Source organism: Zootermopsis nevadensis, unplaced genomic scaffold (genome assembly GCF_977971745.1).
Source record: "Zootermopsis nevadensis isolate Lab colony 2312 unplaced genomic scaffold, Znev_1.0 Znev_ptg000007l, whole genome shotgun sequence".
In the NCBI taxonomy this organism is placed as follows: domain Eukaryota; kingdom Metazoa; phylum Arthropoda; class Insecta; order Blattodea; family Termopsidae; genus Zootermopsis; species Zootermopsis nevadensis.
The window spans coordinates 10,946,496-10,967,103 of record NW_028259139.1 but is presented as its reverse complement, the minus strand read 5'-3'; the positions used below and the strand labels follow the sequence as shown (position 1 = coordinate 10,967,103).

At 33.8% G+C, this 20,608-nt stretch overlaps 1 protein-coding gene across 12 annotated transcripts in view; it reads right to left on the bottom strand.

Moving 5' to 3' along the window:
* Positions 1-925: 925 nt before the first annotated feature.
* Positions 926-20,608, bottom strand: part of Crtc (CREB-regulated transcription coactivator) — a 57,582-nt gene continuing 37,899 nt past the window's right edge. For 8 of the 12 annotated variants that reach the window (XM_022057769.2, XM_022057763.2, XM_022057767.2 and 5 more), the window contains 3 exons: positions 12,531-12,599; positions 11,265-11,481; positions 926-10,375 (listed from right to left, as the gene is read on the bottom strand). In XM_022057769.2, coding sequence (XP_021913461.1) covers positions 10,149-10,375; positions 11,265-11,481; positions 12,531-12,599 — 513 coding nt within the window. In that variant the 3' untranslated portion in view covers positions 926-10,148. Of the gene's footprint in view, positions 10,376-11,264; positions 11,482-12,530; positions 12,600-16,389; positions 20,031-20,608 lie in introns of those variants that run through there. The other 4 variants (XM_087344265.1, XM_022057764.2, XM_087344268.1 and 1 more) reach the window with 2 other exon arrangements.

Below are 20,608 nucleotides of genomic sequence, written 5' to 3'. Positions count from 1 at the left end.
AATTAAGATAAGATACAAATATGTTCCACATAAATTTACCTACCAGTCCAATACTATTCAACACCATGATTACACTCCTGAAATAGTAAGTGGTAACTTGTACACAATTTTTGTTTTGGGAGCGTTGGTGAACTTTCCTAGATACTACATATGATCTAAATGGTACAGTAGGGCCCCGCTTTTCAATTGCATGCATATGCCCTACGCGCTCAACAGCTGAGTCAGAGAACTGCGTCTGGCGGCATTTTCTCTTCGCTGATTCAGTCTGTTTAAAGCTACTACTGATATTCATTTTACTTTCATATCGTTTTCTTAGGCCTAGCGCCATTGTGCACTTACTAATGATAGCGTAAACATCTTATTAGGCTTTGATATGCATTTGCAATTGAAAAAAGGCAAATATCTGCTTTTCGGCGGGGGTCTGGTCCCTAACCTGCCGTATATGCGGTGCCCTACTGTAATCAATGTCACAACGTTTTGTCATGTTAAGCGATATAACCACAAAGCTTAATGTAGTACATATAATGTGTACTGGGGGTTTAGGAAGTTTTAATACAGACCAGACAGGCAGCAAATGGGATGTGAAAGACCTGACTGGCAGAACAAGAGAAGGCTGCTATCCAAGCGGCAGCAAACACAAAACTGAGGGAAAAACTTTTTATGGGCTGCTGATAAGGATATGAGGTGATGAAAGCACTGGAAAAGGAGGTAATAAAAACACATTTACCCTGAAAATGGCAAATGCAATGTTTGCCAAAATGGAAAATCTACAACATTCAACACCAAAATTATACACATAATTCCAGCTGCAAAAACTTCTGAATAATTACAAATAATGGATCGAACTGAAGTGTACGTCGATGAATATACACATGTTACAAATCTGGAGAAGTTAGACTAACAGGGTTAGAAATTATACTCAATATTTACCAGAAAAATCATTTAATGAAAATGGTATCGTAATGGTCTGTGTGGATGAAAGGTAAATATGTTCCATTATGAGCAGTACACTTAACAATACTGTACAAAGTTAGAACAATATCAGACTGTACAAATCATTAAGGAGGAAGATAATGTTACTGCAGTAAAATATACTGAGAAGTACTGCGCTGATTTCTACTAACTATACAGCCCAAGCAGTCACAAAGAAACAAGAACTGTTAGTAGCTAACAAAATTTGTACTCTACCATGTAATGACTATAAAAAGATCTAGTAAAAAGTATCAAATATAATGAAATTATGAAATTACTTTAAATTGTAAAGAACAAGAAATAATGTCAACGAGATGGTTTTAATGTCTCATTAACGATTTGGTGCTTACAAGGTATAAGTTCATTTTGCTGGTCATGCCACTTACTTGTGGAAAAATATTATCTATTTGTGACTAGTGCTTAGGCCCTCCAAGTTTTGGACTGAAAGAGTTGCATTAAATATAACTCTTACCAGGTTAGTGACCAAATTATTTAACTTCCAAATTACTGATACATCACAATGCAGCATCAACATATTGAAGCAATATGATACTGTATATTAAATTTAAAACTGATATGCAATAGAGTAGCCTTGTTCTTGTAAGTTTAATTCAGTATCCATTCTACAGAATTCCATAAGCATCTAAATACCAATGTTGGTTTACTGTCTCTCATCATCACACACATTACTTGATGTGGAAATTTATAACAAATTTATGTTACAAAAACAAGGTTAGTCTTGAAGCAATTTATGTTGGAACAATTTTAAACAATGATTCATAACTATTGACATAAAGAAGGCATTCAAGAAAACCACATACTGTGTTTCAGTATCTAAAACAATTAACATTCTCAAGGAAATTGAAATGTGTAAGTACAGGATATAAGGATATATGCATTGTTGTGCTAAGTTTCTGGCTGATCTATGTAACTATTTAAAAACATAAAAGAGTGGAAAGAACTCTTCAAATGTATCATTCCAGGTAATATTATTTTAAAAACGTTTGTACTCACTCACACATTGTACGAAACATAAAAAATTGTCATTATGCACAATATCTAACAATACAATCTAAATTTTATAATTCTTATCAACCAAACGAGTAGTGAACGTGACGATGACGACTGTGAAGGTTCAGACAGTGGTATTGATGCAAGCCTTCAAAGAAAATAATTCCTGTCTGGCTGTATTGTATATGGACCCTTATGGTTTGCACAAGTCCTTTTACAAAATTAGATTCAAATTTAAGACTAACAACAATGGCTTCAATAAAGCATGCTATGTGACATTTCCAATTAAATTCACAAGGTCTATAATATTTATATATATATATATAGTTCTGTAAAAATTGTACAACTAAATATTTGTTTACCTAATATGTACAATAAGAATGGGTGTCTTTTCACCTTTAATAACAACAGCTAGGAGTAACACTTTAATGTACCCACAATCATGCATGAAAAACACTCACTCTGTGTGAAAAAGAAACAATTTCTCTTTAAAGCATTTGAACCATTTACTAACACATACTTCCCACAAAGTACCATGTTGGTAAAGACTGACTGAAGAAAAAATAGTCTAATTAACAGTTGATAATGCCAGATTATCAAACATTATTGTAACAATTGAGATCTGATGTTCTTTATACAGGCTGAATGTCCAAAACACTTTTAGTATACTGTATGCCCTCTTTACATAAAGTGATGTCGACAAAACCTTAAAGTCATTAGATCAACTAGCTCCAATTTAATTAAATCAGAGTAGATTAACTGAGTATGGCATGTAGCATACATGGGAGAGATAAGAAATGCACACGTGAACAGATTTTAGTTGGTAAACCTGAAGGGAAGGGACCACCTGTGAAATGAAAATGCAGATACAAGGATAATTAATAGATCATGAAGACATGAGGTGTAATGAAACACATTCATCTGGATCAGGCTAGAAACCAGTGGTGGGCTCTTGTTAACATATTAATAAACCTTTGGGTTCCACAAAACGCAGGGAATTTACTGGCTAGTTAAGTGGCTATCAGCGTCTCAACAAGGAATCTGCTCAATGGATTAAGATCATGAAGGTAACATTATAAGACTGAAAGTCAGAAAAAAAATTACTAATTTGCTATTTGATACTGTATTTTATATTACAGTTGGTAAATAGCCTCATAACATTGGTTCAGTGTTAACATGTAATAAATATCTCACTGATAAACATTTTTTTCACAAAAAAAATTCTTCAATAAAGGCAAGATGACAAAATGATGGAACCACACTGACCACGGAAAAGATAAAGAAATAAATATATATATTGACTCAAGAAAATGTGATAGAAGGTCTCTTAGGCAGGAACAGTCTAGATGAATGTCCTAAAAACACAACAGAAAACAGACACAACATTCATTTTGAATCTCAATTCTTCCTTGGTCAGGCATTTCTTGTATTGGTCTCATAAGAATATACAAAAAATGTTCCTGAGAAAAACAATTAACAACAACTGTTATCTCTTGTGTGTGGATATTCCGCATTAGAAATATTTCAATTTGACAGTAACACACCAAATAACCTTAAGAGAGAGAGAGTACTGCTACGGTGCGTACATGTATTTTAATATGTACTTGAGTGAAGTTTTGTCAACATCATTTAAAAAAAGGGAACATGAGCAAACATAAATATTTTCAGTAAGGTTTTGCTGAAGTACACAATAAATAAGATGCTTGTAATGACATAAACGTAAGAAAGCGATAAAACAAAACAGAAATACAAATACAGAGAGCAACAGCACTGCTTTCATTAATCTATCAATTTAAGCAGATATTTGTATAACATAATTTATAAAGAAACATTAGATCAATTTAGTTCTTTTGAACCAGCCACAGTAGTCATCCTGGACAACTAATGGCACTGGAAACTGGTTGTGAGGGAAGTCTACAGACAAAACATCTGCTCCTCAAAAATAATAATAATTACTTGTCAGAGAAAAAATTATTTTATAAGTAATTCAGATTAACATGATTTATATTATCCTGCATAATATTAAAGTTTTAAAAAATTTAACACACATCTAATAAAATATGACCAAATACAACACATATAAAACTCAACTTGAAAACAACATAACAAAAATTTGAGGGGGGGGGGGGAGAAGTGGCAATGACTACTGATGCAATATGCGACTATTAATGTGAAAATCCCTGAACATCTTAAGGAGAGTCAAACCTGTAACAGCATCCCTCCAGAAAATAAAATGTTAAAGCCAATGACTCAAATAAATGTAAAACCAGATTCACACATGAATGATCCATGTAATAGCAACACATTTTAAAACTTTTAATTTTGCTACTACAGTTAAAATTAAAACTCTCTCATACCTGCAGAAATTCCAGCATATAAAAAAAGATAAAATCTTGTATTTCATATTTTTAAAATTTTCATGCTTCTGGTATGAATATGTACATATATATGTACACACACTTCTCTAATAACTTATAAAAAACATTTAGAATTCTCAGCTATATTTATAAATTTGAAAATCTTAAATGTTGCTGTTTTATTCACATTTATCGCTCACAGGCAACAGAGTCTATTTTTATGCAATATACTTTATACAATACTTTTAAAGTAGTTAAATTTGTGCGTTCTTTTGTATGTATGTGACTACAATCTATTGCACATTACTTTCAGGGCATCTATTAAGAGTTTTTGCCAATCACAAAACATATACAAAATCCCTCAAAACAGTAAATGATTTGAACTCCTCTCAAGTGTACAGAAATAAGCATTGTAGATAACCAGGAGGGGGGAGGGGGTCCTCACTTCACACCACATGTTCTATTTAGTATATATTATATATGTTTACTAATATTTACTTTCAACCCAATAACAAAGATCTTGTAATAAATACTGTGCATGCTTAAACTCTTTAGACACAAAGTATTAAGTACTGATGGATCAACCATCTTCATATATTATTAATTTCTCTTTCTTAGCAATAATAATTAACTACTTACCCCTCCCCCTCACTCTTTTATCATGGCAGTGCACTAGAATGTCAGGGGATCAGAATATTGTATTAGGTGGTGTTATATAAGACACAAAGTAATAGTGATTTTTCAACAATAAAAGTAAGAAAGTATTACCAGAATTCAATTACCATATTTAGGAAGTGACTGTACATATTACTACAATCACTCTTCATTCAAATTCCTCTAAATCCACTGACATAATCCACGATCCATCTGACAGGCACCAATTATGTCTCCTCTAAGTCAACCGTAAAAGAAATACATGAAACTTAAATATGGGACTGAGTAAGCAAAGAACTAGGATTTGCAAACTTTTCTACTCACAGCAGTAAATTTGTTAACCATATATACAATTTTGAATGTGTTATTTGCCACATTGTACAAAATATCAAAATTGTTAAGTTCCTATGCTTTACAGAGTTGGCACAATTTGTGAGATACATGGTGAATATGCTTCATGTGTGTACTCAGAACAATATCCTACATTAACTTTTAATTCAATGTAATGAAGTAAAAAAGCAATACTGCTTGGTGCAGCTGATCTAAGAGTTACAACACACTGACTTCATGGACTAGCCATGTACTATTTTCATTCACTTTAAAAACCTCAATTTGTTCATATATTTTAAGATACAGTATTACTGCATGGCTCTCAAATGTCAGTTCCAACAACAAGTTTGATAAAAAATGAAACAAACTGCAACCAGAAATCAGAATTTAAGAATACAATTAAGATTGCACTCAATCCATTTACAGTACTGCTCAAGAAACAAATTCAAGACTAAACAATGTATGTGTGACAAAATACTACAAAAACTTTATATTAAATTAGCATGTGGTCATTGAAATAAATGATATATAACTTTTTCCCCTCCCTGTGCAAATAATGAACTAATCCTTACACTACCACATACCAGAACACCAAAATTATATAAATAACAAACATTTTGAGTACCTTCAAAGAAGGTATACAGATTACATTCCTTTTTCAGTGATGATAAATTAAACCTTCAGTCTCAAAAAGATTTCCAAAATATATCCTGTTACTTTTGTGAACTCCTATGCTGCGACATTGAATTTCAGATGAATATCCACACATCATCATAAACTGCACTGACTTTAGTCTACATCAAAGAAAAATACTCTACTCCTTTAGCTGCAACATTCCACTTTAACCTCTGAGCTATAAAAACATATTCTTTTGGTTGGCATAATACTGCCATAGAGTATGTAGAGTTTTAACACTTCAGCATTTCTCAATTTTAAGCAGCTATATGTAAAAAATTATGTTATAAATATAACACTGTTTTTTGATTGGTCTGTTTGTAATTATTCATATAGCATGACAATCAAAATAATCTTAACATTATGTTCTTCTAGCAAAGTGAAAAATACTGCACAGCACAAGGGTTAAATGCAATTTTGGACCCGTGAGCTCTAAATGTGACTGCCTTGCTTGGCTATGCAATGTGCCCACTGTATAATGTTCCATTCATCTGAACAGTACCTCAACACTGACAGAGGAATCCATAAAATGTCACACTGAAATCTATGGATTTATGGTTTATTCAATGACAACTGTCAGTAGCTCAGATCATACATCATCAAATAATGAGATGATAAGTGAATTGGAAAGAATGTGGAAGGAAGCAAGTCATGGCCTAATTCAAGGTACTATCCTGGTGTTCACCAAGGACTGAGAAAAACAACAAAAGAACCTCAGTCAGGATAGCCAATCTCTTGGCTGAAATTTAAATCCAGGACCCCCAGGAGTGACAACCACTTAGGCATAATGTTCAGTAAGGTCTATGGAAGAAAATAATGTGGCATCATCATGCTACTGATACCAAGTGGCTAAAGATATGGCAGACAAAAAGCAGATAAAAGACACCATTTAAACATAACCTTAAAATCTACTATGTTACTCACAAAGCATCACAGCATTGCACCTCCTAATATCCCTTTCACTCTTCTAGTATCTAACAAGGGGAGAATTAATAACACCTGATACTTTGCCTGAATAAAAAATTGTTTCCAAAAGACAAGGAAAGAAGCAATAAAAACTACTATGGTTCAGTAACGAATTGCAAGTTAGTTTATCATTGTATAAAATACAATGCTGCCATTTTTATATTATTCAAACTTTGTAACAGGCTACATAATATAAAAATACTTAATACATTTTCTGAATGCAATGGGTGAAATAAATGCATAATGAAGAAACTGTGCCCATCCATCTATTTTCATATTTATCTCCAACACTGGCCTACAAATGTCAACAAATTTCATATAGAAGTCTACACGTACCTACACTTGAAGTTGTCACACAAATTTAATTATGATTTGCAATTAGTTCATAATAATCACCACTTTACATAAAGCAGAAATCAAACTTTAATAAGACCCTAAAAAAATTCTGATCATACAAATGCTGCATGTGACATAAAATATAAATGTTATTAAGGTCTATAATTTAAATTTGGCATATTTTCCATATGGTGCATATTTTTTCAAAAGGCAAGGAAATCAGTTTATGTCTCTCTGCATATTTAATCAACTTTGTCAATAACAGATTTGGACAGAAGCAATAAATGAACATCAAGATGAATGAGGGATGCAAACCTGTGAAGAACTGATTTTCAAAATTATGTACTCCTGACTGGAATACATCTTCCTACTCTCTATTCCTCCAAAACATAATTGAATTGTATGAGTTAAGTAACACATCAGTGATAATGAGTAATAGCAGCTGATCAAATGTATTCATTTCAAAGTACCTAGTTTCAACATGAAGCTTAAAAAATGTCCACTTTCATTCAATGTGTACACAGATTAATATTCACATTAAAATGTTTAATCTGTCATTCATGGCAAGAAAATATATGGAATCTAGTGACCAACACTGTAAAGATAATACACAAAACTCAATGACAGAGTTAGGGCAAAATGAATAGTCAGCCTGTGAATGAAAATTAAACTCAGACATCGGTATAATTATCTGTTATACCCTATCAGAATTTTTTATAACAAAGAAAACAGAGTTCAAGCATAATATAACTTAAAAAAATATGTTTTTACATATTATGTGCTAAAGAAACTACACAAAATACAAAATTTTGAGTCATCTGGACTTACATGCTTAATGTACTCCACAGTCACAGAAGGGAGATAAAAGATAACTATATAAAAACCAAGTACTGTGCAAAACTTAGCACATCTAACAATACTGCTTATAATGGGACATCAATGTCTTACAAAAGTAAATTTTCAATGTGCCTCTAAAAAGAATGGTATTTACGTGCCAAGCAGACAATGAAGTCAGAAATTATACACAAAGAAATCAGTCTACTGACATATCACTACAATTTATTTCTCTAAAAAGCAAAGATAAAATTCAAAGTCTTCCTAGGTAATAAGATGTGAGAAGTCTGAAGTTACAATGCTACATTTCAGACTGTCCTGATGGTCAGACAGTCTCTGAAATGTTTGATTGTAACTCCATACTTACATAGCTGATTACCCAATAAGACTTCATTGTATTCCATTGCATCATAAGGGAAAACTGTCCCTGTGCCTAACACAACACTGTCTCAATGTATGGTGGGCATGGACATAAAGCTCCATGCATTCTAGGAGTTTGTAAATGGTCAGCTTCATACTTTGGCCAATTTTACCCCACAGAAGGAGCTTCTGGTACCCAGTGAATAGGAAGGACACTGCCTGCAACATAGACTAGGTGAGCATGTGGTGACTAAAAGTTCTTGCTTTTGCCAGAAATTAAATTTTGGCAGTATAGCCCACTGTTAATCATTTTACTGTCCTGCTTACAAAGATCTCCATATTAATCAATTATTTGGCACTCATCTATTGTCTGTCACTGCTACCAGTTTCCCATTCATCCAATTTTATTTCTCTTCCCAATTAGAGAATCCATTCTATTATTGCATGCACACAGCAGTCACAACTTAGAACTCACACATAACTGTTAGTGTAGAATCTTTTGTGAGGTTATGTGTTTCACTTAATGTTAGTCACAAAACAGTCATGAATATATTTTAAGCAAACTGACTGCAATTTGTTTCATTTCTACAAACCTGTTACATCTAAAGTGTATGAAATAAAATATAATGGTTTATTTCAAACCACTTTCAACTCTGAGCACTTTGCAAAATCAAATGTCTGTTAAACTAAGAACATTCTCAGTGACTACTTTCTCAATGCAGAAATCACATTTATAGGGCAAAACAAGATACCACAACTCTAAGCAAATTATTGTCTCATTTTTGTTTAAATTTCAGTAGCAGAATGTATAAGTAATTCAAAACTGAAACACATTTTTCTATAACAAATACTTAAAAGACATTCCTCTAGAATAGTATCTATTCCAGTGGTTCACAGTTTACGTATCTCTCAATAATTTCATGACATTAAGGTACTTTCTGGTGACAGACTTTGATTTTCTTTACCTTCTCTTAGCTTCTGAAGCAATATGCTGTATGGTCATTATAAACTTAAAATGATGTGCCCCTACATCAAGCAAACTGATTACACGTTGGCACACTCAGAACACTCAATCTGCAACAGCAGATGTCTGTACAGTAGGAACATAAATCAGCAACCCAATCTGCATTCCTTATATTAGAATAAACTTATTTAAACACACCTTGTGATTTTAAATTGGAGAAAATATTCCTCGTGGTGTATATACACAGACAAGTTAAAACAAACTCCAACAAGTTATTTATAATTCTGTTTTTTTAACAAAAGACAGACTTCTTGGAAAAACATGTTTTACACAGAAATTACACAAAAATAAGTGCCTTTAAAATATTGTCATATGGCATTGCAGACAAATTGGTGATGGTTCAAGGAAAGGAATGTTAATATCAAAAAGTGGAGGAAATTTTTTTCTATCTCCATGCTGTAGTTTCCAAAATACATGATGAGTGGCTCTTCACCTCGAAGGGTCCATAACTCTAGGCATGGCAGCGTGTGCTTGTCTAGTGCATCCGGACTTGCAGCAACAAACACTATGAATGGCACACAATGGATGTGGTCACTCACCTTTGGACACAAGACACTCTCCTTGGCTTGGTTGGTCTGGTCATGGGGGAAACCTCAACTTTGTTCGGCACTGAGGCCGTCATGCTGCTACTACAACTTGTCTAAACGGAAATTATCTTCTGTTGCAGGGTCTGTTATAACATTCATTTCTGGGTCTGTTAACATTTGCAGACCATCAAAGTCAATGGGCACAAGACCTTCCCTCAGCATTTCATCTGATGGAAGCAGATCTGTGTCAAATGATCCTGACATAGCCGAACCCAAGTCTTTGACAAATTCTTGCCGAGAGAGATCATCCCCTGTGCTTGAAGAGAAATCTGTAATTACAAAGCAGAACATCAATGTGGATCCTGTTTCAGGGTGAAAACACCATGTAAATGTATGAGTTATGAAGTTCATATAACAGTGAAAGTACTCATTATGGTTTTCTGGGTTATGAAGCCTTGAAGGTGGTTATCAACATTCTGGTGAAATACACTGTCTCCATTATCATAACCTAAAGACCACATTAATTTGCAGCTGTAGGCATCCATTATTTCAGAGATTATATTTCCACCTGTACCTACACCTACACGGTGCCATCACCCTGAAAACGGATACACAGTAGCACTGAATCACCATGAAAACCTGAAATACTGATCCATACTAGGACTGAACTTGCATAAAAGCCTGAAATTTTGCAGAGCATAATGTTATCATTTTACATCAAAAACGCCATACTACAAATTACAAATGAAGACAACAAGAAATTGTGGTAAAAACTAAGATTCACATTATTTAATGAAAATGTATTTTCTCACGATGTCACAGTGGTTATAATTTTTAACATTTAGCAAGAATAGTAAATACAAACTCTGAGAGGCATTATAAAGACAGACTTCACTTACACATGATGTCAAGGCAGGGCAGTAGCAGGGAGTCAGACAATGCACTTGACACACAACACTTAACAGATAAAAGGTAAAATTGTCTTGGTTCTTTTAACACGTCTAAACATAGCAGTAAGGATTAGAAATGCAGACTTTATTTGTATGTTACACTGAGGCAGAGAGGACACCAGTTCTCAGAAACCCTGCTGTCATTTTACTGCTCCATGACTCTGATAAGGCTGAGAACTGTCATGTTATGACATCAACTGCAGCTGTAAGGTATTAATAAATTTACTTCATATCCATACTAGATTTAACTTTCCTCATTTATATTTACCAGCAAGTATACCTGTCAGAATTATGTCTGGAATACTGGAAGGAGTGTTTGGAGTCTGCGGTGTGGTTTGCTGCGTGCTGCTCCCACTGGGATTGATGCTCACTGGACGGTTGTACTGCAGCTGTGACGGAGACTGGCTGTAGAAGCCTTGGTCTGTTGATAACTCCTGCGTTCCAATTTGGGTCAACCCATCCTCTGGACTGCCATGACTAACTGCCTGTAAGGGATTTACGCAGTACCTAGTAAAGTTTTAGTTTTAAAAATTCTCAAAATAACAAAGCACAATCAGAAAATAATACCAGCCATTACAGACAGAAATAAAAGTTGAATCTCATCATTTAAAATCAATATGGCATGCTATACAACAGACTGTAAACAAATTATATAATTTCAGGTCTCCATGATTAAAATGTGTTGCAGTCTTCTAGGCTGCAAAACAAGTTAGGAAATGTACACACAACATAACAATTCTGGTGCATTCACTCTAATAGTGCCATCAAGTCTTTCAGTTTGTGAATGCTAATGTGTGCTCTCTTAGAAACAGGCAAGGCAGATATGCAAAGATCATGAATATAAAATCTGAACAAACTCAATCTGATGGTTCTGAATGAAATGACCAATAGTTTACATTTAAAAAAGAAACATGAATATTAGCTTCAACAAGCCCACATAGAGGAGATACCTTCTTACCTGAAGATGAATATACAGCATCTCCAAAACACAGTATATTCCAGAAATGTTTAATTTTTGTATTGATATAATTTTAGTGAACACACTACAAAAAAAAAACAGGTCTAAACAAAACATAATAATGAAAGTCTGTTCACTTTTTCAACTTCAGAATTAAAATACCATCTGAACAATACCATCATTCATTACACTCCAATCAGATAAACTACATAATATCAAAATTCTGTCATCATCATTCTGCTTTTTAAAAAAACGCGGTATAAATCATGTCACTGCAATAATTTCAAATCAGTATTTTCACCCACTACAATTTTATAACTGTGATGAACTTCACTGTTCTCTCCATAAATTTTCTAAACAAAGATGAAAAATTGTCACTGAAATTTTGATGAGATGACTCTCACAAACTTTTATCTCAATCTGCTGATAGCTCTATACAAAAAGTTTCAAGTGTGAAATTTAATTATGGTGATACTCTTTTTCGCTGACCAAAGAATATAGTGATTAACCAAACAGTATATAATCATTCAAGCTTACAAATCTACACAGAACAGCACATCTACTATCCTCACTTACTTGTGAATAGTGCGTTGCATTACTTTGCGAACCAATGTAATTGATGCTAGTAGACACAGGATTGTCCATCTGTAATAAATAACATTTCACAGTTCACAAAATTTTGCAATTGGGGTATCTATTAAATGTAATACATGAAACACGAATTTAAAGATATTAAAATATGGTGTTAATTACATGTAACAAACATATTTGCTACCACAATCAGTGTCTGAACACAGTTTCTCGTCTGTTTGCTTCAGCATCTAATAAAACTGTGCAAAGACACTTTGTTCAAAGTTTATTATGTTCATCCTCACGCCATGACATAATTTACCTTTCTCTCAGTACATTAAACTTCTAAAGATATAATAATAAAATACACGATATAAGCTTAAAATACTATCATATTAAACAGAAATCTTCACACAACTGGAGCGATGCTGTGGTGTTTTTTCATTCATGGATTGCAGCGAACATGTTGAGGAAATACTGTCATTAATTCTTAAATTCTAAAATTAACAGTGACTGAAAAGTTATGCAATTCACACTTTTGACCTAATATTCCCACAGAAATATACAAGTGTATGGGGCAATTCTGGTGTATTCCAATGTGGGGTGCAGTGGGGTAATGATCTTCATTTACCAAGTATGATGTCAGCAGCAAGTTAGCCTCTGAGTTATTTGCAAGATCAATGTGTGCTCACTGTTTTAATTTATCACTTTATTTTGTCATTAAAACTAGCTGTATCATGATGCTATCAACACAGTTAATTATAATACTTTCTCCTGCACAAAGTGTCAGTAATTTAATACTTTGCACAATTCAAAGAACATTAAATTCTGCTACATTAGAAAGGGTTAAGAATGTGTATTAAACAAATAGAAACAAGCAAGCATTTTCAGAGAGCATGATTAATAACAAATTAATATTTTAATTTTACTGGATATGGAGTACAGAAAGTCTGGAATAAAATGTGTGCCACAAAGAAACAGTCACTTGCAAGAACTTTTATAAATGTGTATGCAATGTAAACAAAATTGATCAGCGTCAAGATGAAATCCAGTGGCGAGCTCTTGCAAACACAAAAACAAATCTTCGGGAAAGAAAAGAAAAAGCAGAAATTTCTTGACCAGCTAAGTGACTAATAGTTACTTGTGAAAGACTCTGGTTTATTAAGTCAGTGCATTGCAGAGTTATGGGATATGTTGGTAACATTATTCCATTTACACAGAATTAAATACAGGCATGAAAATTTAACTCAATTCATTTATTTAATTGTTTGCCAACAGCAAGAAGCCAATAACAGGCAAACACTGATAATACATACAATAATAATAAAATAATAATGAAAAATACTGCAAATGATAATTTGATGTAAACACATCGCATAATACAAGGACAGGTGGTATGTTAATATAATGAAAGTGTAGGAAAATGTACATGTTGGGGTCCAACTTATGACAATTTCCTAAAGGGAAATGCATAATTCCAATATTTGTAACACTAAAATCCATGCTTCCTGCCACAAACACAGAGAAACAAATTAGGGCTAATTTGCACTAGAACAATTTCATCATACCAGCAACTACCATGCTGTATCTTGCCTGCAAATCTTAGTATGCTATACTTAATGCGTGATTTAATTCAGAAGGGTATGAAAGCTAAAGATGTAGGATTTGAGGTTTTCATGGCAGTGAGTCTGAAGATTGCTGTCTTCTGGTTTATTGCGCCGTGTAGTCTGGTAGATGTCCACCAACGTTTCAGAGGTCATGCTGCCTCCGTCATCAGAGCTATGAATGAGCCAATCGAGTGGTAAGGGCTAAGTTTACAGGGACCAGACAGTAAATGGAGTTGCCTCATCCTAACCAATGGGAACCGGTGTCAAATCAGAAGTGGGTGTGGGGACCAGTAGGAGTGTGTGGGCATGTCATAGGGTGTGTGAGAGATAGAGAGAAAGGAGAGAGAGAGAGAGATAGGTCCAAGAAACAATTTACAACATACTGAATACACACTACAAAGAGATATATGTATACAGTATCCTGATATATACATACACACACACAAAGATTAAATATGTGAAAATCACAAAATTATGTTACAGATAATGTTCGTGGCAATGGGTGATCCTGTAAAAAGAACATAAAACTGAAAAACTGGATCTTAATAAGTGATGCTTTACTAAGACAGACAAAATGTAGAAAAAGTACTTTAGACACAAAATAATGTTTGTACTTCAACTTTGTTGAGAACAAAATATTGTTATATATAAAAAAAGATCAAACATGTAAATCTACCAGTTATGTAAAAAAGTAAAGTAAGTAAAACAAAAATCTATTACTTAAGCTCTACTGTATTTGTCCTCAAGAAGGAATATACATAAAAACTTTTATTTACAGAAAATACACCTGCATGAAATTCATATTCATTTGTGCCAATGTAGCAGTAAAGAATACAAATCATTTGACAAGTAATATCAAAATATAACTTCCATAAGTGTAACAAAACTGCGTTATAAGATAAGGTTTTCACGGCAGTGAACATTTGGAACCAATTTTTCGGATTATGAGACTGTAGTCTTACAGGCAGTTACCTTGAAGATGGAGATGACAGGTTCCTCTGAAATACTTGTGATCACCTAAAGACTAGATGGTATCATAACCCCAGAAGCTCACAACCATCCCTACCCCCATACAAAATATTAAGGTTCATTACCATAAAAATCTTCATCAGACTTTTCATCAAATCCAGTCTGCTCCTTTACATACAGCTCCTTCAGCATAATTTTAATATTATCCTCCCATCTATGCCTTTGTCTCCCAACTGTTCTCTTCAAGTGTTTTATTAAAGTTTTCAGACTAAAGTTTTGTATGCAGTTCTCATTTTTCAATGCATGTCACGTCCTGTACAATGGATCCTCCTTTATATAATCACCCTAGTTACTATAATATAAAAGACAGGGTATGAATTATGAAACTGCTCATTACGTGATAGCTACGTGATACCACATTCATCTCTCGGTGCAAAATATGTGCAGTAGGACTGACTGTCGAACTGATGCCCCAAGCCATATTTACCCTGACAACTATGAAATACACTTGGATCCACAGAGAGTAAACGAGCTGTAATGTTAAATGTTTCATTGCACACAATTATAAAGCCTTTATATATTTACATATGTTGAAAGGGGAATGCAATATATAGCACTATTACTAGCAGTATAGTGACTAGGTTATGGGCTGGGCAACCAGGGTGCAATCTGTAAAAGTGGTGTTTTGGACTTCGTCCAACATCTATTTTTCAATATAATAACATTTTGGAATCTGGACCAGGGTTCAGTTTTCAGTAGGGAGGATTTTTCTCCTCACCACAATGTCCAGACCAGCTCTGGGATCCACCCAGCCTCCTATCCAATGGGTACTGGGTTCTTTCATCTGGGGTACAGTGGCTAGGACATGAAGCTAACCACTTTTATTCATCTAGTACAGAGATTATGAATGCTTAGAGTTATAACTCCAGTTCCTCATACATCTGCATGCTGTGGTGCTTAGTTTATCACCAGGAACAACTTTACCTCATCGTTAACAGAAAACAAAATTTCTAATGACAAACAACATACCTCACATAAAAAATGTTTTAAAAACTCAAGATTTTGACACTCAACTTATTAACTAATCAAATTAAAACTAAAATATAGTTCCAAACTACTCTCGTCTGAACTATGATGAACTAAGAGACAGTAGTAAACTGTGTGAACATTTTTATTCACCTCGGGGTTCCACATCCCCCCTTACAATTTGAACAAATCTCTCACAACTCAATGTATTAAAAATCTTGAGTTGTCTGGACCTACTGCTGAAGAGAAAAATCAAAACAATGTCCATTAAAAGACCCCTCCTTTATTAAATTTACAGACATGATAATAATATAAGCACCATCCACAATCAAATTTACAGACCTACATCTCTACTCTTAACATAAAGAAAGAACTTCAAAGTGAAAAAATACTCAGACAATTATTTCTACATATATGGAATAAACAAAACAAATACATTATTCTCTTACAAATACATACATGTATAAATCATGCAATGACTTAGCAAAAAACACTTAGAACTACAACAAAACAAAAACCATTAAATATAGTCTGGATAAGTCAAAATGCAGTAGCTAAGTAGCAAAGTCTCTGCTGTTGCAGCTTGGGTGCCTGCAGATTCTGTAAGTTCCTTTGTGCTAGCTGGAACACATGCATCTCCTTTACCAAAGGAAACTATTGAGTTGCAACTGCTTATACATGAGAGCTCTCAAGTAATTCAAGACCAATTTTCTGGCCAAAACCAAATCAACTATCATTCTCCAATCAACAGAGATTATTTAATAATGCAGCAGCATAACTTGTTTGAGTTATTATTAAAAGTGTATAATCTGTTAGTAAGGAATGTTCAGAAATTTAAATTTGAAGAGGGGAGGAGTAATGACAAAAGATTTTAAATGCTTATCGATAGTTTTATTCAAAATTTGTTACGTTCTGTTTTCAATATGAGTGCATTCTTATAGGGCAAGGACACATATTTATGGCCATGCATAGGTTTGTACCTCTCTTTCATAAGGCAAACATTTGTGGTAGGCCTTGCAACAGGCCGATCCCTCATCCAAAGAGTCCTACCAAATGTCTATAGATGAAGCCAACGAAAAGTTGGGACCTGCAGTGCTCAGGCACTTGAGAACGGGTCGTTCCCAGTATCCAGTACCACTGAATATAAGATGCTAAAGCCAAGGTGTTGCTACATCTGAGGTCACTATGACCAAGTTCAACTGTACATATTCTGATCATTTGAACTGTGATAAAACTAATCCAAAAATCTTAAAGATCAATCAAAGACATTCCTCAATGTTATGCAAATCAATGTTCAACCAGAAAAATAGCCACGAACTGTAACAGCTTGCTATATAATAAAATATGATGCACTACACTCTTCAGCATACAACAGATAAAGGATTGCTAAAATTGAGAGTTCATATTAAGACATGCATAATAAATAATGATAATGAAAATTAGTTTTTGATGGCGGACAATCACCTGCAGTTCCGCGCTCCAGCTGCAACTAGTCTCCACTAAGCTGTGAACAAGCTGGCACCAATCCTTGCATGTTGCCAAAAGGGAATTATTGGTATAAATTTCTCTTCCAATACACATCCTTCTAAAGCAGTGGTTCTCAACCTTTTTTGATTCATAGACTGGTAGTACAGCAGTGGGTTTTCAGGTCCAGTACCCACCTGCCTCACATTATACAATAGAAGTAACAGTCTACAAATCTAATTATTACTAGCACATCTACAACATGTTAATTTACAATATAAAAATTACTGTTATATCTTCAAAGCAAACAAAGGTTAACTTATGCATGAGGACAAATGAAATAATTTCTGAGACCTACAATGTCAGTTATATTTATTTGTTATTTATTTAATGTGCTGTCAGTAGTTCAGAATATAAAGCATTGAGTATTAGGATGATTACTAAATAGTACATAAGGATATCATCGCTTAGGTTGAGGCATTATCCACGCTAACCAGTCACAAGGACAAGATCTGACAGGATATCCTGCATGCAAATGAGTGCTAACCAACAAAAGTTTTTGAATACTGTGTTCATAGTATTTAAAAACCTTTGTCGCTTAATACACACAAAGGGCCGCTACCCTTTAAGAGTGCTAACTACTTGGATGTGATGTTCAGTTTCATCTCGTATTAAAGAAGTGCGTGTGAACATATGTAAGCCCTGTATCCCTACTGTTGCCAGTTTAGGGTCACAGCATGAAAAGGTTGGTGACCACTGCTTAAAATTAAATCTACTCATTACCACTGTGACACTGCTCCATGTACGGAGTACATAAGATGGGTTATATAAAGAGCATCCTTTTTCAATAATGCAAGAAATATTATTCTTTGTTCTTTAAGTACCAGTAAAAATTCTTTCAATCAAAGCAACAAAGAATTTTTTCATAATTTAAAATACCCAAAATTCTTGCCATCTTATGTACAGGCTTTCAACACACAATGTTATTCAAGAACACCAATTTAGCCAACTTAACATGAAAATATTTCAGATTTCGTTACACTAAAATATGTGAAATTATGTGAATTATGAAAAGAACTTTTATATAAAAACTGAATTCTGGTAAGCTATTATTTCAACTCCTGAAGTTAAACATGTCAGGATGTGAACAAGCACCATTTCTTTAAACATGGCATTGACCCACCGACCCCCACCTTTAGCAGTAGAATAACAATAGCACTAAACTTACATTCATTTATCATAAACACAAACAAATTACAATATATATGAACAGCATAAGATTAATCTTTATGAATGGTGGCAGTGACACACTTTGCACCGATGGCCTTATGAGGGTGAAATGTCTGATGCCTGTCTGTCCATCTCATCACACAGGATTCTGCACACAGTTGTGTGTCTGGATGGGGATTAATGGCTCAAGATTACCTATCCAGTCACTTCCTTCTACAAATATGCATGCAGGTCTCCCTGAAGTGCCCATTATTTTTGTCCTATCACAGCCAAAATTGGTGTAGTGGCAAATTTCAGTAGAACTCCTCCACATAAAATACTACAAAAATCCATTTATCAGTTCTGAAGTTGTTACATGTGGACAGATGGACAGACAGACATATGGTGAAGCTAATAGCAGTATATTTGTGACTTTTGTGAATGGACCTAAAAAAGAAATGTTTAAAAGGTGCTGCTAAAGGTGAATGAAGGAAAGTAATAAGTAAACAAATATTCTGATAAAACTTAAAATGTAATTCTGAAGAACAAAGCAGTGAGATAATTGGCAGTAAGAGTTTCAAGAATGAGTTACGTACATAAATCTAAGGTTATGTCAGAGAATATCAATAAGAAGTCTGTTTTTGTTTGGCTATCTATCTGTCCTTCCCTCTCATCTCTTTCACTCACTCCTTTTCAGTCTTATTCCCTTCTGCTTTTTGTTTGCTATGTACAGTCAATAAGAAACCATCCAAAAATACTGTATTTCAGACCCACTTGTTATGTGTTAACCAACAGTGAAATCTGAAACAGCAGGCAATTATAAAAATAATGAAATTGAAAAAGGTACACCTATAATTCCTTTTTTCTTTAATGTGCTGTCCACAACAGTACTGGTTATTAACTTGTACTTAGTATGTTATATTCAACTAAAATATCCCCAAAATATGGAAACATCTTCAATTCTATGGTAACAAGAACAACATAACATTGTAAGTTCCAAGGGAAACTTTATTGCCTGTACAAATACTATGAAATGTGCACGTATAAAGTCCATTGTATATGAAACTCTGCTTCGGGCCATCACTCATTTCTCCTACTGAATTTAAATGAAATTACTGATCAGACTAGCACAGAACACTGTAAACTCCAAGTGACACACAGTACTCACAGTACGAGGAAAAATAAAAACTTTAATACAGAATGAATAAATATAGTCAATACTTACCACACCCTGGAAGCAAAAGGGATAAGAAATGTAAAAGTGATTTGCTCTTAGATGCGGTAAATAACACTACATACGTATCTAAAATTACTTGTATCAGTATTCTGAAATCTGAGATACTACAAAATATGGTATTTTGAACAGCTGTTTATGGTAGAATGCAAATCTTAATCGTCACTTCTTCATGCATAATAAATACTGAATTAAACCACAGTATTAATGCATATAAGATACTCGCGGGATATTTTATAACATCACACGCTGACAACCCAACCATTATAATTTATAATTTCAAGATTATTTTCAAACCTTTTCATTCTTCAGTTATAAATATTTCTGAACAAAATATCTTTACAAATTGTTAATGAATCTACATCTATTTTCACAACACCGCTGATGTATGTAATATTATACTTCTATTATCAGGTGACTTCAAGAAGAAACATCTACATATTTAATGAAATTCATCAAATTTTCATAAAGATTCACATGCCCACTAACAAGTGTGTTACAATTTCCCATGATTTTCAGGCCTGCAAGCACAATTGCCTGAAGTAATAACTAACTTAGATAAAAAATTTCTGAGT